Source organism: Bombina bombina, chromosome 8 (assembly GCF_027579735.1).
Source record: "Bombina bombina isolate aBomBom1 chromosome 8, aBomBom1.pri, whole genome shotgun sequence".
Lineage (NCBI taxonomy): Eukaryota > Metazoa > Chordata > Amphibia > Anura > Bombinatoridae > Bombina > Bombina bombina.
The window spans coordinates 267,172,124-267,200,108 of NC_069506.1; the positions used below are offsets into that span (position 1 = coordinate 267,172,124).

General features: G+C 39.6%; 1 protein-coding gene across 1 annotated transcript in view; it reads right to left on the reverse strand.

Moving 5' to 3' along the window:
• The window catches only part of KMT2A (lysine methyltransferase 2A), a 555,423-nt gene that overhangs the window by 363,362 nt on the left and 164,076 nt on the right, over positions 1-27,985 (reverse strand). The window contains exons 7-8 of the mRNA XM_053691137.1: positions 27,269-27,661; positions 8,199-8,272 (exon numbers count right to left, since the gene is read on the reverse strand). Coding sequence (XP_053547112.1) covers positions 8,199-8,272; positions 27,269-27,661 — 467 coding nt within the window. The remainder of the gene's footprint in view (positions 1-8,198; positions 8,273-27,268; positions 27,662-27,985) is intronic.

The following is a 27,985-nucleotide window of genomic DNA, read 5'->3' on the forward strand; positions in this document are numbered from 1 at the left end:
TTTGTTTAGATGAGAAGCCATCAGATCTATTTCTGGAAGTCCCCACATTTGAACAATCTGAAGAAATACCTCTGGGTGAAGAGACCATTCGCCCGGATGTAATGTTTGGCGACTGAGATAATCCGCTTCCCAATTGTCTATACCTGGGATATGAACCGCAGAAATTAGACAGGAGCTGGATTCCGCCCATACAAGTATTCAAAGATACTTCTTTCATAGCCAGAGGACTGTGAGTCCCTCCTTGATGATTGACATATGCCACGGTTGTGACATTGTCTGTCTGAAAACAAATGAACGACTCTCTCTTTAGAAGAGGCCACGACTGAAGAGCTCTGAAAATCGCACGGAGTTCCAAAATGTTGATTGGTAATCTCGCCTCCTGAGATTCCCAAACCCCTTGTGCTGTCAGAGACCCCCATACAGCTCCCCAACCTGTCAGACTTGCATCTGTTGAGATCACAGTCCAGGTCGGAAGAACAAAAGAAGCCCCCTGAACTAAACGATGGTGGTCTGTCCACCACGTCAGAGAGTGTCGTACAATCGGTTTTAAAGATATTAATTGTGATATCTTTGTATAATCCCTGCACCACTGGTTCAGCATACAGAGCTGAAGAGGTCGCATGTGAAAACGAGCAAAGGGGATCGCGTCTGATGCAGCAGTCATAAGACCTAGAATTTCCATGCATAAGGCTACCGAAGGGAATGATTGAGACTGAAGGTTTCGACAAGCTGAAACCAATTTCAGACGTCTCTTGTCCGTCAGCGACAGGGTCATGGACACTGAATCTATCTGGAAACCTAAAAAGGTTACCCTTGTCTGAGGAATCAACGAACTCTTTGGTAAATTGATCCTCCAACCATGTTCTCGAAGAAACGATACAAGTCGATTTGTATGAGATTCTGCTAAATGTGAAGACTGAGCAAGTACCAAGATATCGTCCAAATAAGGAAATACCACAATACCCTGTTCTCTGATTACAGATAGAAGGGCACCGAGAACCTTTGTAAAAATCCTTGGAGCTGTTGCTAGGCCAAACGGCAGAGCCACAAACTGGTAATGCTTGTTTAGAAAAGAGAAACTCAGAAACTGATAGTGATCTGGATGAATCGGAATATGCAGATATGCATCTTGTAAATCTATTGTGGACATATAATGCCCTTGCTGAACAAAAGGCAGAATAGTCCTTATAGTTACCATTTTGAATGTTGGTATCCTTACATAACGATTCAATATTTTTAAATCCAGAACTGGTCTGAAGGAATTCTCCTTCTTTGGTACAATGAAGAGATTTGAGTAAAACCCCAGCCCCTGTTCCAAAACTGGAACTGGCACAATTACTCCAGCCAACTCTAGATCTGAAACACATTTCAGAAATGCTTGAGCCTTCACTGGATTTATTGGGACACGGGAAAGAAAAAATCTTCTTGCAGGAGGCCTTATCTTGAAGCCTATTCTGTACCCTTGTGAAACAATATTCTGAATCCAAAGATTGTGAATCGAATTGATCCAAATTTCTTTGAAAAAACGTAATCTGCCCCCTACCAGCTGGGCTGGAATGAGGGCCGCACCTTCATGTGGACTTGGGAGCTGGCTTTGGCTTTCTAAAAGGCTTGGATTTATTCCAGACTGGAGATGGTTTCCAAACTGATACTGCTCCTGTAGGGGAAGGATCAGGTTTTTGTTCCTTATTGTGACGAAAGGAACGAAAACGATTAGCAGACCTAAATTTACCTTTAGATTTTTTATCCTGTGGTAAAAAAGTTCCTTTCCCCCCAGTAACAGTTGAAATAATAGAATCCAACTGTGAACCAAACAATTTATTACCCTGGAAAGAAAGGGAAAGCAAAGTTGACTTAGAAGACATATCAGCATTCCAAGTTTTAAGCCATAAAGCTCTTCTAGCTAAAATAGCTAAAGACATATACCTGACATCAACCCTAATGATATCAAAGATGGCATCACAAATAAAGTTATTAGCATGTTGAAGAAGATTAACAATGCTATGAGTATTATGATCTGTTACTTGTTGTGCTAAAGCTTCCAACCAGAAAGTTGAAGCTGCAGCAACATCCGCCAAAGATATAGCAGGTCTAAGAAGATTACCTGAACATAAGTAAGCTTTTCTTAGAAAGGATTCAGGATCCTTAAAGGAAGTACTATCTGCCGTAGGAATAGTAGTATGTTTAGCAAGAGTTTAGCAAGAGTAGAGATAGCCCCATCAACCTTAGGGATTTTGTCCCAAAATTCTAATCTGTCAGATGGCACAGGATATAATTGCTTAAACCGTTTAGAAGGAGTAAATGAATTACCCAAATTATTCCATTCCCTGGAAATTACTTCAGAAATAGCATCAGGGACAGGAAAAACTTCTGGAATAACTACAGGAGGTTTAAAAACCGTATTCAGATTTAGTATCAAGAGGACCAAATTCCTCTATTTCTAATACAATTAAGACTTCTTTAAGTAAAGAACGAATAAATTCAATTTTAAATAAATATGAAGATTTATCAGTATCAACCTCTGAAACAGAATCCTCTGAACCAGAAAAATCATTATCAGAATCAGAATGATGATGTTCATTTAAAAAATTCATCTGAAAAATGAGAAGTTTTAAAAGACCTTTTACGTTTACTAGAAGGAGGAATAACAGACATAGCCTTCTTAATAGATTTAGAAACAAAATCTCTTATGTTAACAGGAACACCCTGAATATTAGATGTTGATGGAACAGCAACAGGTAATGGAACATTACTAAAGGAAATATTATCTGCATTAACAAGTTTGTCATGACATTCATTACAAACAACAGCCGGAGGAACAGTTACCACAAGTTTACAACAAATACACTTAACTTTGGTAGATCCAGCATCAGGCAGCAATTTTCCAGAAGTATCTTCTAATTCAGGGTCAATCTGAGACATCTTGCAATATGTAATAGAAAAAACAACATATAAAGCAAAATTGATCAAATTCCTTAAATGACAATTTCAGGAATGGGAAAAAATGCCAATGAACAAGCTTCTAGCAACCAGAAGCAAATAAACAAAGAGACTTAAATAATGTGGAGACAATAATGACGCCCATATTTTTTAGCGCCAAAAAAGACGCCCACATTATTTGGCGCCTAAATGCTTTAAGCGCCAAAAATGACGCCACATCCGGTGACGCCGACATTTTTGGCGCAAAAACGTCAAAAAAATGACGCAACTTCCGGCGACAAGTATGACGCCGGAAATGACAAAGAAAATTTTTGCACCAATAAAGTCCGCGCCAAGAATGACGCAATAAAATGAAGCATTTTCAGCCCCCGCGAGCCTAACAGCCCACAGGAAAAAAGTCAAATTTTAAGGTAAGAAAAATTGATTATTCAAATGCATTATCCCAAATAATGAAACTGACTGTCTGAAATAAGGAATGTTGAACATCCTGAATCAAGGCAAATAAATGTTTAAATACATATATTTAGAACTTTATATAAAAGTGCCCAACCATAGCTTAGAGTGTCACAAAAATAAGACTTACTTACCCCAGGACACTCATCTACATGTAGTAGAAAGCCAAACCAGTACTGAAACGAGAATCAGTAGAGGTAATGGTATATATAAGAGTATATCGTCGATCTGAAAAGGGAGGTAAGAGATGAATCTCTACGACCGATAACAGAGAACCTATGAAATAGACCCCGTAGAAGGAGATCATTGAATTCAAATAGGCAATACTCTCTTCACATCCCTCTGACATTCACTGCACACTGAGAGGAAAACCGGGCTCCAGCCTGCTGCGAAGCACATATCAACGAAGAATCTAGCACAAACTTACTTCACCACCTCCATGGGAGGCAAAGTTTGTAAAACTGATTTGTGGGTGTGGTGAGGGGTGTATTTATAGGCATTTTGAGGTTTGGGAAACTTTGCCCCTCCTGGTAGGAATGTATATCCCATACGTCACTAGCTCATGGACTCTTGCTAATTACATTAAAGAAATATGCTGCCGTGGTGACAGGAATAATGCACGAGACTGGTTGAAGCAGGAAACCTTCCTGAACAAATATCTTTTTTAGCAATCCTTCCAATTTTTTATCCATAGGATCTTTAAAAGCGCAACTGTCCTCAATAGGAATAGTTGTGCGCTTAGCTAACGTTGACACTGCCCCCTCAACCTTAGGAACCGTTTGCCATGCGTCCCTTCTGGGGTCAACAATCGGGAACATTTTCTTGAATATAGGAGGTGGAACAAAAGGTATACCTGGCTTTTCCCACTCCTTAGTCACTATATCCGCCACCCGCTTGGGTATCGGAAAGGCATCAGCGTGCACTGGGACCTCTAAGAATTTGTCCATCTTGCACAATTTCTCTGGAATAAACAAAGAATCACAGTCATCAAGAGTAGTTAGGACCTCCTTAAGCAGGGCGCGGAGATGTTCTAACTTAAATTTAAATGTTATGACATCAGTGTCTGCCTGCTGAGAAACTTTTCCTGAATCAGAAATTTCCCCCTCAGACAGGCCCTCCCTCACTGCCAATTCAGATTGATGTGAGGGTATAACTGATAAATTGTCCTCAGCGCCAACCTGCTCATCTTCTGTATTTAAAACTGAGCTGTTACGCTTTCTAGGGTAGGATGGCAGTTTGGATAACAGATTTGCTATAGAATTATCCATTACTGCTGTTAACTGTTGCATAGTAACAAGCATTGGCGTGCTAGATGTACTAGGTATCGCCTGCACGGGCAAAACTGTTGTTGACACAGAAGGAGAGGATGAGGAACTATCCCCACTACCTTCATTAGAAGAATCATCTTGGGCAATTTTATTCAATGTGGCAGTACTGTCCATACTTTGTTTGGATGCTATGACACAATTTGCACAAACATTAATTGGGGGAACCACCTTGGCTTTCATACACACAGAACATAAGCCATCTGAAGGTATAGACATGTTAGACAGAATTTGGCAGGCTAATAATGCAATAAAAGCGTTTTTAAAGAAAAGCGTTACTGTCCCTTTAAATAATAAACAGGCACACTTTATTTCTGATATATTGAAAAACAATGAAGGCAATGTCCGATTTTTACAAAATTTTCACTCCAGAGTCCTAATGCCCTGAAAGTATTGCACACCAAGTTTCAAGACTTTAACCCTTAAAATTAGCAAACCGGAGCTATTTGTTCAATTAGACAATTTTAGTACACTACAATCACAGCCACAGCCTTGCTGCAGCTTTTTACCTTCCCTGAGAGTTATTCAGCAATGAAATAAACCTTCCAGAGTCCGTTTTAGTATGCCACAGGACCCCTCACATGAAGCTGCATGCACTGCCATGGAAGTAAACTGCGCAATTGAGGCGCGAAAACGGGGCCTCCTTCCTCTGCATACCAGAGTGAAGGGGCCTTCCTGACTGAAATAGCCGTCTAACTCAATGCCAGGCGATAAAAAACGTTCCCAAAAGTGCTTTTAAGTGCACAAAACACTCTAAATGCCATTAGAATATGAAATAAAACAATCTATTTAGCCCACCATAGTGTCAACCAGTGTATAGCCCATTTGTAAGCCTTAATCTGTTATGAGTCTAAGAAAAATGGCTTACTTACCCCTTAAGGGAAAACTGACAGTCTTCTACCATTAACATGTCTTGTTAGAAATATGACTGATCATACCTTGAGCAGAAAAGTCTGCAAACTGTTCCCCCCAACTGAAGTTCTCTGGGCTCAACAGTCCTGCGTGGGAACAGCAATTGATTTTAGTTACTGCTGCTAAAATCATACTCCTCTTTAAACAGAACTCTTCATCCTTTTCTGTTTTAGAGTAAATAGTACAAACCGGCACTATTTTAAAATAACAAACTCTTGATAGAAGAATAAAAAACTACAACTAACACCACATACTCTTTACCATCCCCGTGGAGATGCTACTTGTTCAGAGCGGCAAAGAGAATGACTGGGGGGCGGAGCCAGAGGGGGAGCTATATGGACAGCTCTTGCTGGGTGCTCTCTTTGCCATTTCCTGTAGGGGAAGAGAATATCCCACAAGTAAGGATGAAGCCGTGGACCGGACACACCAATGTTGGAGAAATTGGAACACCTCTATCCTTGCCTGCTCCTTGATGAGGAGGCAAAAAACTACTAGAAGAGAGAGGGAAGTGGGAGAGATACTTAAAGCTTTGTTGTGGGTTGTCTTTGCCTCCTCCTGGTGGCCAGGAAGTGAATTCCCAAGAGTAAGGATTTTGTAGACGCTTACCACCTAGAAAGAAAATCAATACCATTTCTGGTCTAGATTACAAGGGTAGCGCTAATTTATCACACGCCCGTAAATAAGCAAATTCACCCGTTTACAGGCGCGCGGTTGGTTATTGCTACCGCGACCTAGCAGTAGCAATTAGCACTCTGAAAATTAACCAGAGATCAGATCTCTGGTTAATTTTCTAAATGTCCCCCAATTGGCTTTTAGTTTTTTATTAAAAAAAAGTTTTTTGCTTTTTTTCCCAATAAAAATTAATGGCACAAAGCAATTTTAGGGGTTAAAAGTGTCAGGTGAAAAGTGTGTCTACATTGCGGTTTACGGCAACTGTGTGTTCCTTGTAAATATATATGTATATGTATACATACATATATATTTATGTGTTACTATGTGTATATACATATATATTTATGTGTTACTATGTGTATATACATATATATTTATGTGTTACTATGTGTATATACATATATATGTATGTGTTACTATGTGTATATACATATATATTTATGTGTTACTATGTGTATATACATATATATTTATGTGTTACTATGTGTATATACATATATATTTATGTGTTACTATGTGTATATACATATATATTTATTATATATATTTATGTGTTACTATGCGTATATACATATATATTTATGTGTTACTATGCGTATATACATATATATTTATGTGTTACTATGTGTGTATACACATATATTTATGTGTTACTATGTGTATATACACATATATTTATGTGTTACTATGTGTATATACATATATATTTATGTGTTACTATGCTTATATACATATATATTTATGTGTTACTATGTGTATATACATATATATTTATGTGTTACTATGTGTATATACATATATATTTATGTGCTACTATGTGTATATACATATATATTTATGTGTTAATATGTGTATATACACATATAAACACATAAATATATTTGCATAAAAGAATATACATATATATTTAACATTTGCTGCCCATAGCTGCACGACTTACCCCCTTTGCTGCGCTAGGTTCTCATAAGAATGAGGCTCCCATTGGAGTCTATAGAAGCACGCTCTTGTGAGGGCAATGCTTCCACTTCCATGCTATGCAAACGCAAGGTTGCATTCACATAGTGGCTAACTTGTAATACCAGCGCACATTTGCATGTGCTGGTATTAAGTGGAGCGCAAGTATCGCTCCACTTGTAATCTAGCCCTGTATGTTTCACTTAAAGGGACATGAAACCGAAAAAAATTCTATCATGATTTAGGTAGAGCGTACAATTTTAAACAACTTTCCAGTTTACTTCTATTTTCACATTTGCTTCATTCTCTTGGTATCATTTGTTGAAGGAGCAGCAATGCACTACTGGTTTCTAACTGAACACATGGGGTGAGCCAATGACAATCGGTATATACTGTATATGCAGCCACCAATCAGCAGCTAGAACCTAGGTTCTTTGCTGCTCCAGAGCTTTCCTAGATAAACCTTTCATCAAAGGAAAACAAGAGAAGGAAGCAAATTAAATAATTGAAGTAAATTGGAAAGTTGTTTAAAATTGTATGTTATGTCTAAATCATAAAATACATTTTTGGGATTTCATGTCCCTTTAAGCCCATTCCTAATTTCTACCTTATTTACACTCTTCCTCATACATACACTGCACACGTTGACACACACCTTCTTTGTTTACACTTAATGCACTATTCCCCGCACATTATTACCACACACCAAGTCATGTATATATATATATATATATATATTCTCTACATACACTGCATTTGTGTACACAGCTCGCCACACTGTGTATGTCAAACAGATGAGTACTTTTTACCTACTTCAATAAAATATATTGTTTCCGATTATAGACCTGTCAATAGTGTTCACACAATCACAAAAAATAAAGCTTAAACACTCTTGCAAATGGCATAGTGGGCTTATTTAGTTGCACAGTGAGCATCACAAACCTTTTCCTTTGGTTTTGATTTTAGAAGGGGTCCTAATCTGTTGGTCAGCTTCTTCTGTTTGTTCTGCTCTTGACCTTTGAAAGATAAGAAGAGGTACACTTTGAATTCAGCTGACTACTCTGGTGTTATGCCAGTTACACAAACAGATCAAACAACTCATAATCCAATCACTTACTTAAAGGGACATTATACACTCATTTTTTCTTTTCATAAATGTTTTGTAGATGATCTATTTATATAGCCCATAAAGTTTTTTTTTTTAAATTAATGTATAGTTTTGCTTATTTTTAAATAACATTGCTCTGATTTTCAGACTCCTAACCAAGCCCCAAAGTTTTATGAGAATACTGTCAGCTACCTTCTCCAGCTTGCTCCTGTTTGTGTAAAGGGTCTCTTCTCTTCATATGCAAAAGAAGGGGGAGGGGGGGGGAGTGTCTTATTTGCCACTTGCAGTGGGCTTTCCAGCTGCCTTTTCAACAGAGCCAAACTGACAGCTTCTAAGTAAGTTTTTAAACAGTTTTATAATGGGGTTTTTTATATCAGTATCTGTGCATCTTATTCTTTATAGTAGTGTCTATTACATGCAGTTATATGAAAATGAGTGTATACTGTCCCTTTAAAGGGATACTAAACCCACATTTTTTTTCTTTTAAGATTCAGATAGTGCACGCAATTTTACGCAACTTTCTAATTTACTCCTATTACCAATTTTTCTTCATTCTCTTACTATATTTCATTGAAAAAGCAGAAATGTAAGCTTAAGAGCCGGCCCATTTTTTGTTTAGCACCTGGGTAGCACTTGCTGATTGGTGGTAAAATGTAGTCACCAATCAGCAAGCGCTACCCAGGTGCTAAGCCAAAAATGGGTCGGCTACTAATCTTACATTCTCTTTCAAATAAAGATAGCAAGAGAAATAAGAAAAATTGATAATAGGAGTAAATAAAAAAAGTTGCTTAAAATTGCATGTTATATCTTAATCATGAAAGACAAAATTTGGGTTTAGCATCCCTTTAACTGTACAGTCACCTCTAATGTATGCATATTGAGGACACATGATACAAAAAAATGTTTTAAATTATCTTTTCTACTAGCAGTATATACATTAGGATTTATATGCAGACAGGAGCTATTACTGTGTAGATCATTTTACATAAACCATACCCCCAATCATGGTTGAAGGACTTTAGTTGTCAGTTTGTACTGATACAGTATCATCTCAAAGCAAGCTTTTTACTTACTAACAAATCACTTTCATTACATTCAAGTGAATGCACACAACAGTAATCCATCACTAATGGGCTACAGAACCATTTCAGAATATTGTTTCTGATCATGCGTCCCTAATTTCTCACCAAGCTAGAGTATAGAGGAAACTATCTAGAACAGAGAAATTTCCTGATATGACAATTGAGGTTTGCATAAATAAAAGTACCAGACCTAGTTGGGACCTCACACCATATCCTATCAGCCAAATGTGGAGAGACTTATCAGTATTGTCTCACATTTTATCAACACCAAACATTAAACTAATATACCACAAATATACCACAAATAGGGTAGAATAGGGCTATAACTCTAGCTTCCAAAACTATTCTCCAGGCTGAAGCATTCGCAGATACAAAAACAGGTTCTCAAAGCTGAAGTATTAGCAGATACAAAGGGTTCTCTGCATTGATTCTTCATGAAATGATTATTCACAATAATGGTGAACTGCTTTTCTGAATTTGAGATAAGGTTCCTAGACAAAGTAATGTTAGTTAAAGGGACATGATACTCAAATGTTGAAGCACCTGAAAGTGATGCAGCATAGCTGTAAAAAGCTGACTAGAAAATATCGCCTGTACATCTCTATGTAAAAAAGGATGATATTTTACCTCATAATTTCCTAAGTATTCAAACACCTCTGTAAAGAGACTGAGCAGCCAATCGGGATGCTAGGCCCAGGACTTGCAAATGAGTGTGCATATGGCATGTGCATGCATTATTTTCCTATTCAAATTAAGGAAGTTAACTGTAAAATATCACGAGATTTTAGTGAAATCTCATGAGATCACAGCAAAGCAAAGGCTGACCTCAGCAATGATGATCGGGTATTTATTTTCCAACTTGCAGCTGAAGTATAACTGTACACAGAGCACTTACTCTTGTAAGCTGAAGACATTTTGAGGTAAAATATCTTCCCTTCTTACATAGAGATGTTCAGGTGATATTTTCTTGTCAGCTTTTTAATATTGCTAGCCAATTGTTATACACGGTTAAGCATTTATGGACTGGAGATACTGGATCCTAAAAGTTCACATTTATTGTTGAGTATATCAAAAAATCACCTATAAAACATCAAGAAATACTGCAGTCATGTAACATAATATTGTGCAAATGTAGTTCTTATTGTGATAGAAAACTACTCAGTGATTTAGATCTCATTGCTTTCTAGTAAGTACATTTTGTATTCATAAGTGCATGTTGGACGTGTCCTTTCTTCCAATAAAGCTTTGGAAGTGTTTCTTATGAGTTATTGAGATCTCATCCCACTTGTTAACTTCTTGTCAGTTTAAATATCAAAATAAACAGCTTTAACTTAAAATGTTTAATTAAAAATAAAAAAATAATCACCACCTTGTTTAAATAGTGCACAATATACATTTGTTAAGTTTAATGTCCCCTTAAAGGGAGAGTAAACACATTGTTGTGCAATAAACATACTGGATGAGCTTGAAAATGTTTGGAATGCATTATCACCTCTTTTGCTGCATTTATTTTTCAACAACCAAGACACCCGCCACATGCTTTATTTGGAGGAACAAATCCAGACTTTTTACTGGAATAAAAGCTGCTAACCATTACCACAGTCATTATGTTAACTCTTCATTGTTTTGCATTTCATATATTATCACCATTGAAGCCAATTAGGGACAGATATGGTACAGGGTTAAAGGGACAGTCTAGTCCAAAATACACTTTCATGCCTCAGATAGAGAATGTAATTTTAAACAACTTTCCAATTTACTTTTAGCACCAATTTTGCCTTGTTCTCTTGGTATTCTTAGTTGAAAGCTAAACCTAGGAGGTTCATATGCAAATGTCTAAGCCCTTGAAGGCCGCCTCTTCTCTCAGGGCATTTTGATAGTTTTTCACCACTGGTGTGTGTAAGTTCATGTGTGTCATATAGATAACACTGTGCTCAAGCACGTGGAGTTCAAGTGAGCCAGCTCTGATTGGCTAAAATGGATGTCTGTCAAAAGAACTGAAAAAAGGGGGCAGTTTGCAGAGGCATAGATACAAGGTAATCACAGAGGTAAAAAAGTGTATTTATATAACGGTGTTGGTTATGCAAAACTATGGAATGGGCAATAAAGGGATTATCTATCATTTTGAACAATAAGAATTCTGGTGTAGACTGTCCCTTTAAGATTGTAATGTGTGTAGTGTCAGTTCTCAGAATTTATTTAAACTTACAGGCAAAAGAGGGGAAAAATACTTTATAAAATAATCTCAGAGTATTAATTGTCCCTTTAGGTGTTTGATTGTTAATTGCACACATCATTTATTGCTATTATCTGTTAAAGCCATTAAATGAAAGTTAGAAGCTGCATGGAATATTTTTTTACGGAGTTTCCTGTCCTCCACAACAAAAGGGACCATGCTAACAAATCTTAACCCTGTCCATATGGATATAGTGTGAACCTGCATTGTGGTTTATGCATGCGAAGCAGGAGCAAAATTTAAAAAATCTCTATACGACAAAGCGCTGATATCATGATTAGCACTGATTTTCTTATTATAAATATCAGGTTTACTAGACAAATCAAAATTTATTTTCAACTCTATTAAATAAAGATACAAACTGTCCCATGGTTTAAAAATATATAAGGCTCTTGCTTAAATATGTAACTTATAGAATGTTAATATTCTCCACAAATGGCTCATTTCTGTTGTACGTGGATCTAATGGAAATTATTCAACATTATGTGAAAATGTACATTTATCATATTTACCATGTTTCCTCAACAATGATTTAAAGCCTCCTTCATAGAAAACATAAATTATGCTTACCTGATAATTTCTTTTCCATCTGTATGAGGAGAGTCCACGGCTTCATTCCTTACTTGAGGGAAATACAGAAACTGGCCACCAGGAGGAGGCAAAGACACCCAAGCCAAAGGCTTACATTCTGCAGAGGGAACAAGGAACAGTAGGAGAAATATCAGGGTATAAATGGTGCCAGAAGAACAAAAAATTTGAGAGTCCACGGCTTAATTCCTTACTTGTGGGAAGCATATACCCAAGCTCTAGAGGACACTGAATGAAACCGGGAGGGTAAAACAGAGGCGGACCCTATTCTGAGGGCAACACAGCCTGCAAAACCTTTCTCCCAAAAGCTGCTTCAGCCGAAGCAAAAACGTCAAGTTTGTAAAACTTTGAAAAGTATGTAAGGAGGACCAGGTAGCCACCCTACAAATCTGCTCCATAGAGGCCTCATTCTTGAAGGCCCAAGATGAAGTCACAGCTCTAGTTGAATGAGCCGTAATCCTCTGAGGAGGCTGATGTCCCGCTGTTTTATATGCTAAGCGAATAATGCTCCTCAACCTAAAAGATAGGGAAGTGGAAGAAGCCTTCTGCCCTCTGCGCTTCCCAGAATAGACAACAAACAATAACAAAGTCTGTCTAAAATCCTTCGTGGCCTGAAGATAGAATTTCAAAGCCTGAACCACATCCAGATTATAATCAGACACAACCTTAGGGAGAAACCCCAACCCAGTGCGCAGAACAGCCTTATCAGCATGAAAAACTAGGTAATGAGGCTCACATTGCAAGGCCGCCATCTCAGAGACTCTGCGTGCCGAAGCAATAGCCAGTAGAAAAAGAACCTTCCAAGACAGTAATTTAATTAACTGATTGTATGGGCTCAAACTGAGCCCTCTGCAAAACCTTTTTGGGTTCAGGGACACTGAACCCAAATTTTTTTCTTTCATGATTCAGATAGAGCATGCAATTTTAAGCAACTTTCTAATTTACTCCTATTATCAAATTTTCTTCATTCTCTTGGTATCTTTATTTGAAATGCAAGAATTTAAGTTTAGATGCCGGTCCATTTTTGGTGAATAACCTGGGTTATTCTTGCTGATTGGTGGATGAATTCATCCACCAATAAAAAAGTGCTGTCCAGAGTTTTGAACCAAAAAAGAAGCTTAGATGCTTTCTTTTCAAATAAAGATAGCAAGTGAACGAAGAAAAATTTATAATAGGAGTAAATTAGAAAGTTGCTTAAAATTGCATGCTCTATCTGAATCACAAAAGAAAAAAATTGGGTTGTGTCCCTTTAAGAACCAGATTTAAACTCCAAGGAGGAGCGGAATGTCTAAACACAGGCCTGATTCTAGACAGAGCCTGAACAAAAGACTGTATATCAGAAAGCTCAGCGAGCCTCTTGAGTAATAACAGTGATAGAGACGAAATCTGTCCCTTTAAGGAACTAGCGGCAAGTCCCTTCTCCAAACCATCTTGGAGAAAGGAAAGAATCCTAGACACCCTGACCTTAAGCCAGGGGAATCCACGCTCTTCACACCAGAATAAGTAGGTCCTCCACACCTGATGCGAAGAGTGACCGGCTTTCTAGCTTGAATGAGAGTATCCATCACTCTCTCAGAAAAACCTCTCATGGTTAGGACTAAGCTTTCCATCTCCACGCAGTCAGCCTCAGAGAATCTAGATTCTGATGAACAAAAGGACCCTGTTCCAGCAGATCCCTGCGACAAGGTAACCTCCATGGAGGAGATGAGGACATCCCCACCAGGCCTGCAAACCCCATTTTTAGCGGCCACGATGGAGCAATTAGAATTGCTGAAGCTTGCTCCTGCTTGGTAGAAGTGGTAACGGTGGAAAAACGTAAACTGGACTGAACCTCCAAGGCACTGCTAATGCATCTATCACCTCTGCCTGTAGATCACTGGACCGCGACCCGTATCTGGGTAGCTTGGAATTGAGTCAGGACCCCATGAGATCTATCTCCGGCGTCCCCCATCTGCTGCAAATCTCCACAAACACCTCAGGATGGAGAGACCATTCCCCCGGATGAAAGGATTGTCTGCTGAGGAAATCCGCATCCCAGTTGTCCACACCCGGAATGTTGATCGCTGACAGCGAGCAGTTGTGGGCCTTCGCCCATTCCAGAATACGAGACACTTCCCTTATTGCTAGGGAGCTCCTCGTTCCCCCCGGATGGTTGATGTAAGCCACCGAGGTAATGTTGTCCGATTGGAATCTGATAAACAGACGAACCCAGAAGAGGCCAAGCCTTCAGAGCGTTGAAGATCGCTCGAAGTTCCAAAATATTGATCGGCAGAAGATATTCCTCTCGAGTCCACCGGCCCAAACGGCTGCCCATCCTGAGAGACTTGCGTCCGAAGTCACAATCGCCCAAGATGGTCTCAAGAAGGATGTCCCTTGGGACAGGCGATCTGGACAGAGCCAACAAGAGAGCAATTTTCTCGACCGGTTGTCCAGAGAAATCTGTTGAGACAGATCCGAATGGTCGCCATTCCAATGCCTCAGCATGCACAGCTGAGAAGGTCTGAGATGGAACCTGGCGAATGGAATGATATCTATGCTGGACACCATGAGCCCCTGGGTGGATGAGATTTGAAACCTATCCTGTAACCCTGAGCGATGACCACTAGAACCCAAGGGTCTTGCATGTCCCCCAACCAAGCCTCCACAAAGAGAGATAGTCTGCCCCCAACACGAATGCCGGATTGGGGGCCGCCCCTTCATGCCGACTTTGTTTCGGCGGGATTCTTGTTCTGCTTTGATTTATTCCAAGATTGAGATGGTTTCCAAGTTTACTTGGACTGATTAGGCTTCGCGGAGGGCTGTTGGCATTGGGATTTATCCAAACGAAAGGGACGAAAATTAGGACCTTGTCCTTTAGGTTTATTCTTCTTATCCTGCGGTACAAAGGCACCCTTGCCCCCAGTGACCATGGATATGATAGAGTCCAGGCCTGGACTGAAAAGAATCTTCCCCTTAAATGGAATGGAAAGCAATCTAGATTTTGAAGTCATGTCCGCAGACCAAGACTTCAGCCAGAGAGCCCTACGGGCTAGAACAGAAAAACCTGATGTCTTGGCATTCAGGCGAATAATCTGCATGTTTGCATCACAGATAAAATAATTAGCTACCCTCAAGGCCTTATTTCTTTCCTGGATCTCGTCAAGGGGAGCTTTCACCTCGATCATCTCCGATAGAGAGTTGCAGGAACCACCGCTGCAGGTTTAAACAAGTACCCCGTGTGCTGAAACATTTTTCTTAATAGAGTTTCTAGCTTCATATCCATGGACTCCTTAAACAACAAACTATCCTCAAGCGTGGAGATAGCTCCATCCACCTTAGGGACAGACCCCCACAACTCTAATTGAGAGTCTGGAACGGGGAACAATTTCTTAAAAGAAGAAGAAGGGGAAAAATAAGATCCAAGTCTCTCCCATTCATTCTTAATAATATTTGCCATCTTTACAGGAACCGGGAAAGTCTGTGGCACCACCCTGTCCTCATAAACCTTGTCAAGTTTAGGAATATTCTATAAAGAAACAGAGAAGGCGCCACATAGCATAATTCTGTGAGATAAATCAGCTAATAAATTATAACTCTGATGCACTCACGTTTAGCAAAGCACCAAGATGTGATGCAAGCTGGGCAAGCCGGAACCTCAGAGTTGTCCGGTAAAACTCTCCTCTCAGGCTAGGTCTCCCCTAACGCCAATAGGTAGTCACAGGATAGCAGTGCTGATTAGGAGTCAGCTGTATTTTCAACTCCAGCAGTTGCAAGTAAGAACCAGGCAGGGATATCCTGAGGAAACAGTACTGGATACTGAGAAACGCGTTGCTGTGTTTTTAATGTGTTAAAATTAACACTTTTATTCATACAGCTTGCTAAATTGCCTCTTTTGGATATCCCTGCCTGGTTCTTACTTGCAACTGCTGGAGTTGAAAATACAGCTGACTCCTAATCAGCACTGCTATCCTGTGACTATCTATTGGCGATGGGAAAGACCTAGCCTGAGAGGAGAGTTTTACCGGACAACTCTGAGGTTCCGGCTTGCATCACATATTGGTGCTTTGCTAAACGTGAGTGCATCAGAGTTACAATTTATTAGCTGATTTAACAGAATTATGCTATGTGGCGCCTTCTCTGTTTCTTTATAGAATTTTCTTGATGTGGATGGCCTTATACCTCGAGGAGAGCTGCCCAACATTGTTTTAAGCCTGCACCTTGGATACTCATTGGACTAATTGGTTCATTGGGACTTTGTATTTACTATATATAAATTATCTATATTATTATATTATATTATAATAGACTTTTATCTCTGACACTGATATAGCCCTTATACAACTTTGTGGCGAATCATCTTTGTGTACATATTTACTCAAAATTTATACACTTATTTTGTGATACCTCTGTTGGTTATATACAGTGTAATCTTTGTGATAGCGCCCCTATTTTATACTCAGTTTGGGTATTTTATATTCTATGTTTAGGAATACTAGGCTCCTCGGGTAATTAAGTGTAACATATGCCTGCTTGATATCACTGTCCCTTTAAGACTGCCTTTCCTGTTTCTGACAATCATGCTGGTTTGGGCAGTATCTGTATTCAACTTACCTGCCTAAATTACCATTCATGCACCGATTCCCTCAGCCTCTTTTTAAGTCTTCTCTGGCCTAATGTGCATTGCATTAGCTTTAAAGTTCTGTTCCAGAACAACAGAGGTCTGTGACTGTTACTGCATGGATTTTACCGGCATATTCACGCTACAGCCTTTCCTTTAAGCTATGCTTAAAATCATCTAATCGCAAGTATTCATATAATTCCATTTTGTTTCCTGGACACTGCTACTTAACAAATACTGAACTTTATTCTAAATTACAAGTATGCATTTGGTTATAATCACTCTCTAATTACTACAACAGCATCTTACTCAGAACTTTATAACTATTCTCTGCTACAAGTTGTCATAGCTGAAATATCCTCATCCAAATATGTTAATATATTCAGAACTCTGCATCTATGTGTTCAGTTAAAAAGCTTTCATGTGATTCTCCAATATATGCACAAACAGTATTTCATGCCTTAAACTTGCAACTTGTCTATCACCTGTGCTGCTCTGCTTATTACTGACATTCAGCTCTATAATATTATGTACTGTGAACCTGCAACCAATCTTAGTTTGCATCTATGAGTCAATCTTCTACCAGTTTACTCTAAAGCCTGAACATCCTACATTGCTATATTTTTCTCTCATGAATCCTTCAGCTACTCCTATTAACTAACTGTAAGTCACAGTGAAGCAGAGAATATATTGTATACATATGTTGCACTCTCCATGAATTCTACAATAACTTCTTGCAACTATGAATCACAGAATATCATCTATCCACGTCCAGGATACTCTTCCCGGGTCAGGGGTCGGTGTCTCCAAATCCCTACCACTGCCCCGAGGGTCTGTGTCCTGAGCGCATGTTCCCCCGGCAACATGACAGAAAGCTAATGCCTAAAAAAGGTTTCCGCAGTTGTAGTGGATGCATTGACCCACTAAGAAAAATAAAAAATTACAACCTATCTCAGACCCAAGCTATCCCTAAAGGAAAAACAGAAGATTTTCATACTTTTAAAAATTTAAAGACACAGTACTCCCATTCTAGAGTATCCTCTACTCATGTCTGTGGTTACTATTTTGGTGAAACTGATTCTGACTATGAAAATGTAGCGAATGTAACCATAGATTCAGCAGAAAAAAATCAGATATTTAAAGATTTAAAGAGACAGAACCACTTTTCTAGAATTTCATCTATTCCTCATGTTCACGATTTCCATTTTGGTGAAACTGATTCTGAATCTGACTATGAAAATGAAGAGAATGTATCCATAGATTCAGCAGAAAAAAATTCAGATCTTTAAAGATTTAAAGAGACAGAACCACTTTCATCTACTCATGTTCGTGAATTTCTATTTTGGTGAAACTGATTCTGAGTCTGACTATGTAACTGAAGAGGATGTATTCATAGATTCAGCAGAAAAAAAATCAGATATTTAAAGATTTAAAGAGACAGGACTACTGTTCCAGAAAACCTTCTACCCCTCCTGTTTGTGATTCCCATCCTGGTGATACTGACTCTGAGTCTGAAAATGTCAACGAGGAGGATGACTTCACAGATCCAGCTGAACTGGCATTAGACTGGTATGAGCGCAACTTTAATTCGCCACAAACTCAGACAAAAACCTCAACCTATTGGCTATAATGACATCCTTGGAAGCTATATTTACAATATAGATGCTGCAGACAGCTCCCATCATGAAACCTCTCATGGAAATACTGTTCATCCTATTTCTGATATTCCCAGGGATTCTGTAGATTGGACAGATTCAGAGCTGGAAGAAGAGACATCTGGTTTACAGACTACTGTTTGGAGAAATCGTCCCCACAAGTACTATGCTGATTTATTACTTCAGAATTATGCCTCCAGTGATGAAGAGGATTTCTGTTCTCAAACTGATATAAGGTACACCAGACTACAGTGGCACCATCCTAAGAAGCCTCTTATTGGGAAGAAATATCAGTTATCTAAGCTCTCTATAAAAAAAAGAAAAAGAAAATCTTTCTGCCTACAGAAAATCACAAGTGTAAAGAGGAAACTCAGCCTGAATCTCCTGTTTCAGTTTCTGTTGTGCCAGATCCTCTCTTGCCTCATGATACTCTCCACACCAAGCTGGATGTTGTCTCTAGTCGCCATCAGTCTGTTTTTGAAGCACTTAATGGTTTATCTTCTCAAACTCTGCAATTACAAACACTGCTTTCAACTACTGATTCCTTACATCTCTCTCATGCTGCCTCAATGTCTGTAAACCCTGTGCTAGAAGCAAAAAATAATTTTGTTCCAGTTATACAACCTTTCAGTTTTCCAGAGGTAGTCCCTGGAGAATTTAGCTCTGAAATTCAAACTCAAATAAGTATGCCTGCTGAACCCCAGAAAACCTCTCAGTCAGAATCTTGTATCACAATTCCTCCGCATCTACCTGACAGTGGCATATTTCAGTACACTCCACCTTCTCAAAATTCTTCTGTTACTGCATCTAAGAAAATGTTTTCGTTGGGAGATACTTCGCATCAACCTACATTTTCTACTACATTTGTTTCTTGTACAGGAATTCCTGATACTGAACCCTGTGAGGATATCATTGAACCTAGTTCCCAAGTGCACGTTCTTAACCCTGAAACTTGTACTAAAGTCTTTCAACAAGATTCCCCAGTAGCCATTCCTGTCCCTGTTCTCCATGATGATACTACTAAACCTGAAATTAAGGTGGACTCTCCTGTTTTTGACCCTGGTATGGGTATTCCTTTGTTTAACCCAGAAATGGGTGTAATAATACTTGATCCTGAAGATAGCCATGCCCTCTGCTCAGAAGCGAGTATGGTTCTTGGCTCTAAAGTGGGTCTTGTAAATTCTTACGGCTAGATTTAGAGTTGGGCGGTAGCCGTCAAAACCACCGTTAGAGGCTCCTAACGATGGTTTTTACCGCCCACTGGTATTTGGAGTCAGTCAGGAAAGGGTCTAACGCTCACTTTGCAGCCGCGACTTTTCCATACCGCAGATCCCCCTACGCCATTTGCGTATCCTATCTTTTCAATGGGATCTTTCTAACGCCGGTATTTAGAGTCGTGGCTGAAGTGAGCGTTAGAAATCTAACGACAAAACTCCAGCCGCAGAAAAAAAACAGTAGTTAAGAGCTTTCTGGGCTAACGCCGGTTCATAAAGCTCTTAACTACTGTGCTCTAAAGTACACTAACACCCATAAACTACCTATGTACCCCTAAACCGAGGCCCCCCCACACACCGCCGCCACTCGATTAATTTTTTTAACCCATAATCTGCCGCTCCGTACACCGCCGCCAGCTACATTATCCCTATGTACCCCTAATCTGCTGCCCCTAACATCGCCGACACCTACATAATATTTATTAACCCCTAATCTGCTCCCCCCAACGTCGCCGCTACCTTACCTACACTTATTAACCCCTAATCTGCCGACCGAACCGCACCGCTACTATAATAAATGTATTAACCCCTAATCCGTCTCACTCCCGCCTCAATAACCCTATAATAAATAGTATTAACCCCTAATCTGCCCTCCCTAACATCGCCGACACCTAACTTCAAACATTAACCCCTAATCTGCCGACCGGAGCTCACCGCTATTCTAATATATTTTTTAACCCCTAAAGCTAAGTCTAACCCTAACACTAACACCCCCCTAAGTTAAATATAATTTTTATCTAACGAAATAAATTAACTATTATTAAATAAATTAATCCTATTTAAAACTAAATACTTACCTGTAAAATAAACCCTAATATAGCTACAATATAAATTATAATTATATTGTAACTATTTTAGGATTAATATTTATTTTACAGGCAACTTTGTAATTATTTTAACCAGGTACAATAGCTATTAAATAGTTCATAACTATTTAATAGTTACCTAGTTAAAATAATTACAAAATTACCTGTAAAATAAATCCTAACCTAAGTTACAATTAAACCTAACACTACACTAGCAATAAATAAATTAAATAAAATACCTACAATTATCTACAATTAAACCTAACACTACACTATCAATAAATTAATTAAATAAAATACCTACAATTATCTACAATTAAACCTAACACTACACTATCAATAAATTAATTAAATACAATACCTACAAATAAATACAATTAAATAAACGAACTAAAGTACAAAAAATAAAAAAGAACTAAGTTACAAAAAATAAAAAAATATTTACAAACATTAGAAAAATATTACAGCAATTTTAAACTAATTACACCTACTCTAAGCCCCCTAATAAAATAACAAAGCCCCCCAAAATAAAAAAAATGCCCTACCCTATTCTAAATTAAAAAAGTTCAAAGCTCTTTTACCTTACCAGCCCTGAAAAGGGCCCTTTGCGGGGGAATGCCCCAAAGAATTCAGCTCTTTTGCCTGTAAAAAAAAAAAAAATACCCCCCCCCCAACATTACAACCCACCACCCACATACCCCTAATCTAACCCAAACCCCCCTTAAATAAACCTAACACTAAGCCCCTGAAGATCTCCCTACCTTGTCTGCACCTCACCGGGTTCAGCGATCGGTCCAGAAGAGGGTCCGAAGTCTTGATCCAAGCGGCGGCTGAAGAACTCCATCATCGGGCTGAAGTCGGAAGTCCATCATCGGGATGAAGTCTTCTATCAAGCGGCATCTTCAATCTTCTTTCTTCCGGAGCGGAGCGGAGCCATCTTCTTCCCAGCCGACGCGGATCCAACCTCTTCAAGCGACGCCTACTCGCCATATGACGGTTCCTTTAAATGACGTCATCCAAGATGGCGTCCGTCGAATTCCGATTGGCTGATAGGATTCTATCAGCCAATTGGAATTAAGGTAGGAATATTCTGATTGGCTGATGGAATCAGCCAATCAGATTCAAGTTCAATCCGATTGGCTGATCCGATCAGCCAATCAGATTGAGCTTGCATTCTATTGGCTGTTCCGATCAGCCAATAGAATGTGAGCTCAATCTGATTGGCTGATTCCATCAGCCAATCAGAATTTTCCTAACTTAATTCCGATTGGCTGATAGAATCCTATCAGCCAATCGGAATTCGACGGACGCCATCTTGGATGACGTCATTTAAAGGAACCGTCATTCGGCGAGTAGGCGTCGGTAGAAGAGGATGTTCCGCGTCGGCTGGAAGATGATGGCTCCGGAAGAAAGAAGATTGAAGATGCTGCTTCATAGAAGACTTCATCCCGATTATGGACTTCTTCAGCGCTCGATTGGATCAAGACTTCAGCCCGATGATGGATTTCTTCAGCCGCCGCTTGGATCCAGACTTCAGCCCGAGGATGGACGTCACTCTTCAGCCCCCCGCTTGGGCTTGGATCAAGACATCGGAGGCTCTTCTGGACAGATCGGGACCCGGTGTGGTGAAGACAAGGTAGGGAGATCTTCAGGGGCTTAGTGTTAGGTTTATTTAAGGGGGGTTTGGGTTAGATTAGGGGTATGTGGGTGGTGGGTTGTAATGTTGGGGGGGGGGTATTGTATGGTTTTTTTTTTACAGGCAAAAGAGCTGAATTATTTGGGGCATGCCCCGCAAAGGGCCCTTTTCAGGGCTGGTAAGGTAAAAGAGCTTTTCTATTTTAATTTTAGAATAGGGTAGGGCATTTTTTTATTTTGGGGGGCTTTGTTATTTTATTAGGGGGCTTAGAGTAGGTGTAATTAGTTTAAAATTGTTGTAATATTTTTCTAATGTTTGTAAATATTTTTTTATTTTTTGTAACTTAGTTCTTTTTTATTTTTTTGTACTTTAGTTAGTTTATTTAATTGTATTTATTTGTAGGTATTGTATTTAATTAATTTATTGATAGTGTAGTGTTAGGTTTAATTGTAGATAATTGTAGGTAGTTTATTTAATTTATTTATTGATAGTGTAGTGTTAGGTTTAATTGTAACTTAGGTTAGGATTTATTTTACAGGTAATTTTGTAATTATTTTAACTAGGTAACTATTAAATAGTTCTTAACTATTTAATAGCTATTGTACCTGGTTAAAATAAATACAAAGTTGCCTGTAAAATAAATATTAATCCTAAAATAGCTACAATATAATTATAATTTATATTGTAGCTATATTAGGGTTTATTTTACAGGTAAGTATTTAGCTTTAATAAGGATTAATTTATTTAATAAAGAGTTAATTTATTTCGTTAGAATAAAATTATATTTAATTTAGGGGGGTGTTAGGGTTAGAATTAGCTTTAGGGGTTCAAAAATTTATTAGAGTAGCGGTGAGCTCCGATCGGCAGATTAGAGGTTAATACTTGTTAGGTGTCGGCGATGTTAGGGAGGGCAGATTAGGGGTTAACACTATTTATTATAGGGTTATTGAGGCGGGAGTGAGGCGGATTAGGGGTTAATTACTTTATTATAGTAGCGGTGCGGTCCGCTCGGCAGATTAGGGGTTAATAAGTGTAGGCAGGTGGAGGCGACGTTGAGGTGGGTAGATTAGGGGTTAATAAATATAATATAGGGGTCGGCGGTGTTAGGGGCAGCAGATTAGGGGTACATAGCTATAATGTAGCTTGCCGTGGTGTACGGAGCGGCAGATTAGGGGTTAATAATAATATGCAGGGGTCAGCGATAGCGGGGGCGGCGGATTAGGGGTTAATAAGTGTAAGGTTAGGGGTGTTTAGACTCGGAGTTCATGTTAGGGTGTTAGGTGCAGACTTAGGAAGTGTTTCCGCATAGCAAACAATGGGGCTGCGTTAGGACCTGAACGCTGCTTTTTTGCAGGTTTTTTTTTCAGCTCAAACAGCCCCATTGTTTTCTATGGGGGAATCGTGCACGAGCACGTTTTTGAAGCTGGCCGCGTCCGTAAGCACCGCTGGTATCGAGAGTTGCAGTGGCGTTAAATTATGCTCTACGCTCCTTTTTTGGAGCCTAACGCAGCCATTCTGTGAACTCTAAATACCAGCGGTATTTAAAAGGTGCGGGGGGAAAAAAGCATGCGTAGCTAACGCACCCCTTTGGCCGCAGAACTCTAAATCTAGCCGTAAGTTTGTGAACCCTGAAGAAAGCCTTGCCCTCTGCTCAGAAGAGAGTATGGTTCCTGGCTCTAAAGTGGGTTCAGATACCTTTACCTGATCCTACTGAGGATATTCCTGAACCTTGTCTAGATGTGGGTATTCCTGAACCTTGCCCTGGTGTGGGCATTCATATACCTGATCCTAGTGAGGACACTCTTGATTCTGAATCCAGTAAGGACACATTTGATATTGAACCAGAAGATGGCAAGAACTGGTCAAATCTTGCACTCTACACTCCTACTTTGAAGAAAGCCCTGCTATTGGGTTAGAAGTGGCTATAGCTTTTTCTTTTGGAGTATATCTAATCCTCTGCCAAGAGGTTAATTCTGGGGTACTCAAATCTCTGATCCAAAGGTGGATAATCTGGTTAACAATCCAGAATGCAGCATCTCTATTTCCGAAGGTGAGGAAAGCCTATTCGTATGTCTAGGACTGGGTGCCTTTTCATTGGCTATGTACATAGTCATCTGTCATGAAGTACATTCGCCTATCAACCCTCAGGATGATTCCGTGGTTGGAAGCTCATTGTATGCTATGTTCAAACATTCTCACAATGACTACAAGAAAGATGACTTCAAGTTTTGCTGTCATCATTTTCAAGATCTTTTAATACCTGAAATCCATGGCCTTTACATTGTCATTTTGCTTTTTCAAGAGATCTTCAACCCTCCTTTCTTGATTTCGGATTGGACTCCATGCAGCTACTACCGCTCTCCATATCATTGTTCTTCTCTCTCCATTTGGATTGCTTCTGTAACATATACCTGCTTGATATCACTGTCCCTTTAAGACTGCCTTCCCTGCTACTGACAATCATGCTGGTTTGGGCAGTATCTGCATTCAACTTACCTGCCTAATTTATCATTCATGCGACCGATTCTCTCAGCCTCTTTTTAAGTCTTCTTTGGCCTAATGTGCATTGCATTAGCTTTAAAGCTGTGTTCCAGAACAACAGAGGTCTGTGACTGTTACTGCATGGATTTTACCGGCATATTCAAGCTACAGCCTTCCCTTTTAGCTATGCTTAAAATCATCTAATCGCAAGTATTCATATAATTCCATTTTGTTTCCTGGACACTGCTACTTAACAAATACTGAACTTTATTCTAAATTACAAGTATGCATTTGGTTATAATCACTCTCTAATTACTACAACAGCATCTTACTCAGAACTTTATAACTATTCTCTGCTACAAGTTGTCATAGCTGAAATATCCTCATCCAAATATGTTAATATATTCAGAACTCTGCATCTATGTGTTCAGTTAAAAAGCTTTCATGTGATTCTCCAATATATGCACAAACAGACAAGTTGCAAGTTTAAGGCATGAAATACTATCACCTGTGCTGCTCTGCTTATTACTAACATTCAGCTCTATAATATTATGTACTGTGAAACTGCAACACATCTTAGTTTGGATCTATGAGTCAATCTTCTACCAGCTTACTCTAAAGCCTGAACATCCTATATTGCTATATTTTTCTCTCATGAATCCTGCAGCTACTCCTATTAACTAACTTTAAGTCACAGTGAAGCCAGAATATATTGTATACATATGTTGCACTCTCCATGAATTCTACAATAACTTCTTGCAACTATGAATCACAGAATATCATCTATCCACGTCCAGCATACTCTTCCCCGGGTCAGGGGTCGGTGTCCCCAAATTCCTACCACTGCCCCGAGGATTTGTGTCCTGAGCGCATGTACACCGGAACATGACATTAAGGTTCCAGAACCTCTAACGTAGCCAACAGAAAGCGCAAGTGCTCAATAATAAAAATATAAAGTCTGTTTCCGCCGCAGCCGGAGGTTTAGAGGCAGCACATTCCGACCCAGAAAGAGCCACCTCTGAACTATCCAAGGTGTCTTCATCAGCGGATAATCTAGTATCAGATAAATCCAACAAATTGGTAGATGACCCCTGGGAAGGATAGCAATATTTGACCTTTTGCTTGCGCTTAGCAGGGCGAGGTAAAGCACTGAAGGCCGCAGACACTGCTGTTTCTAACTGTTCAGAAAAGTCTAGCAGTAAGAGGGCCCCTCCCGAAAAAGGATTAGCAGTGCAATGGGAGGCTGCATGTGTAGTAGGAGATGATTGCAGGGAATGCACCTCACGGGACGGAGACCTCTCAGAGGTGGACGGCTCAGTGGTTGTCTTTTTAGATATAACTACCTTATCGAGGCATGTGGAACATAATTGAGCAGGCGGGTATACCGTAGCCTCCTCACAATAAAAGCAGGTATTAGATTTAGGTAAACAGGGAGTACCCTCTAACGCATCAGAGTCCTACATAGCTTGCGCTTTTAAGATGGACAATAGAACAAAATAAATGGCACCTTTTTACCCCCAATGGCCGGAGCACTCGCCACCTCCTATGACCCAGGCCCCACAGAGAAACTGCTTTTTTTCCTGTAAACCTCATGGTCAGGAAAGAGGAAGTCAATGAGACTACACCGGGTCACATGGTGTGCCATGCAGGACCGCCCATGCTCCAGGAGAGAAATGCGCCAAAAATAACAGGCCACACAGTTATCCAAAATCGAAAGTAAAACCTAAATGTTCCACATCTGCCTGAGCCTCATCTCACACATGTCGCAGCATAAAACATAATAAAACAAGTTATGCATAAATCCCCTCTGTTCAATAACCTCCTTCCGGAAATATTGACCCTTGATTTCATACAGATAAATTAGAAACACTGTGACCCTGTCTTCTTACTTTATCGTATGAGATAAAATGAAACTATCTTACTGGAATCACCGCCGTGGAACAGACACACGGCCTCTCAAGTTTGACAGTCTTGTAGCATCGCTCCTGACATGGATTTGAGTGATAGAAGCAGGCAATGAAACTCGTCAACACTGATTGCTTAGGAGCTGTTAATACGAGTCTGGATGGTTTCGTAGAAAGACTTTCCCTGCATCTCCAGACCCTAACATTCGTCAATGCTCTCACTGAGAGGCTATCAAGACTACTTTAAACTCCAGTCCCATACCGAAGAGTACTACCCTCCATAAGAGACTACTCCGAATCTTCCGACACTTCTCTGCCATCCCCCTGTGACGAAAGGCAAAGAATGACTGGGGGTTGAGGGGAGTGGAGGAGGTATTTAAGCCTTTGGCTGGGATGTCTTTGCCTCCTCCTGGTGGTCAGGTTCTGTATTTCCCACAAGTAAGGAATGAAGCCATGGAGTCTCCTCATATTAAGATGAAAATAACCTTTTTAGTATAAATCACCAACACAACCCTTTTTCTGAGCCAAAACCTACTGTAAACTCGACTTGTTGCTACTGCTACAACTGCTGGAAAATATCCTGCTTATAATCTTCTGTTGTCCAATAATATACAGCAATATTCTAAAGGGGAGTTGGGTTCTTACCAGTCTCTGTGAACGTAACAGGCTGCTTCTTCTTTGTCTCACTCAGAGCAGATTTTGGTAATTCCTTCTTTGCAGGTAGTGGTGAGGTGGCCTGGGGAGGAGGAGGAGTCAAAGCAGGCTGTAGGGCTGGTTGCTTAGTGGCTTTGCGTGGAATTAAGGAATGCTTGGCTTCACAGGTTGGTGTAGGTTGGCTGTCTTCTAGTTTTTCCTCCACTGCTTTCCTGGGGGGCTCAATTTTTTTTAATGGTGGAGGGGGAGTCTGAACTCGAGCAGGAGGAGGTACAATTGCAGCTGGAGCAGTTGGTGCTTTTGGAGGAGGATCTGGAGGGCTCTTGGCCACTGTAATATCTTTCTTATCACTTACTTTACATTTCTTTTCCTTCTTTTTTGCAGCTGCAAATGCAAAATATTCATTAGTAATGAGCAGGTAAAATCCTAATACAAGAGAAAAAAAGAAAAGGTACTTATTTACATTTTTTTTTTTACACATAATATAGTGAAATATTATTCAGGAACTATTAGGGTATACAGTCTGTATCTTCTTGGAGTACGCAGAAACTCTCTCTGAAATCTTCAGGCTATCTTCACTTTTTAACATACCCCTAACCCTACATTTTCCTGTTGGCTTCAGTTCACAAATCAGAACATATTTGGAGAGATATAGGCTGGAAAAGTTTGCCTGGAGGTGAGCCACCTAAACGTCTCCTAAAGGTTCAG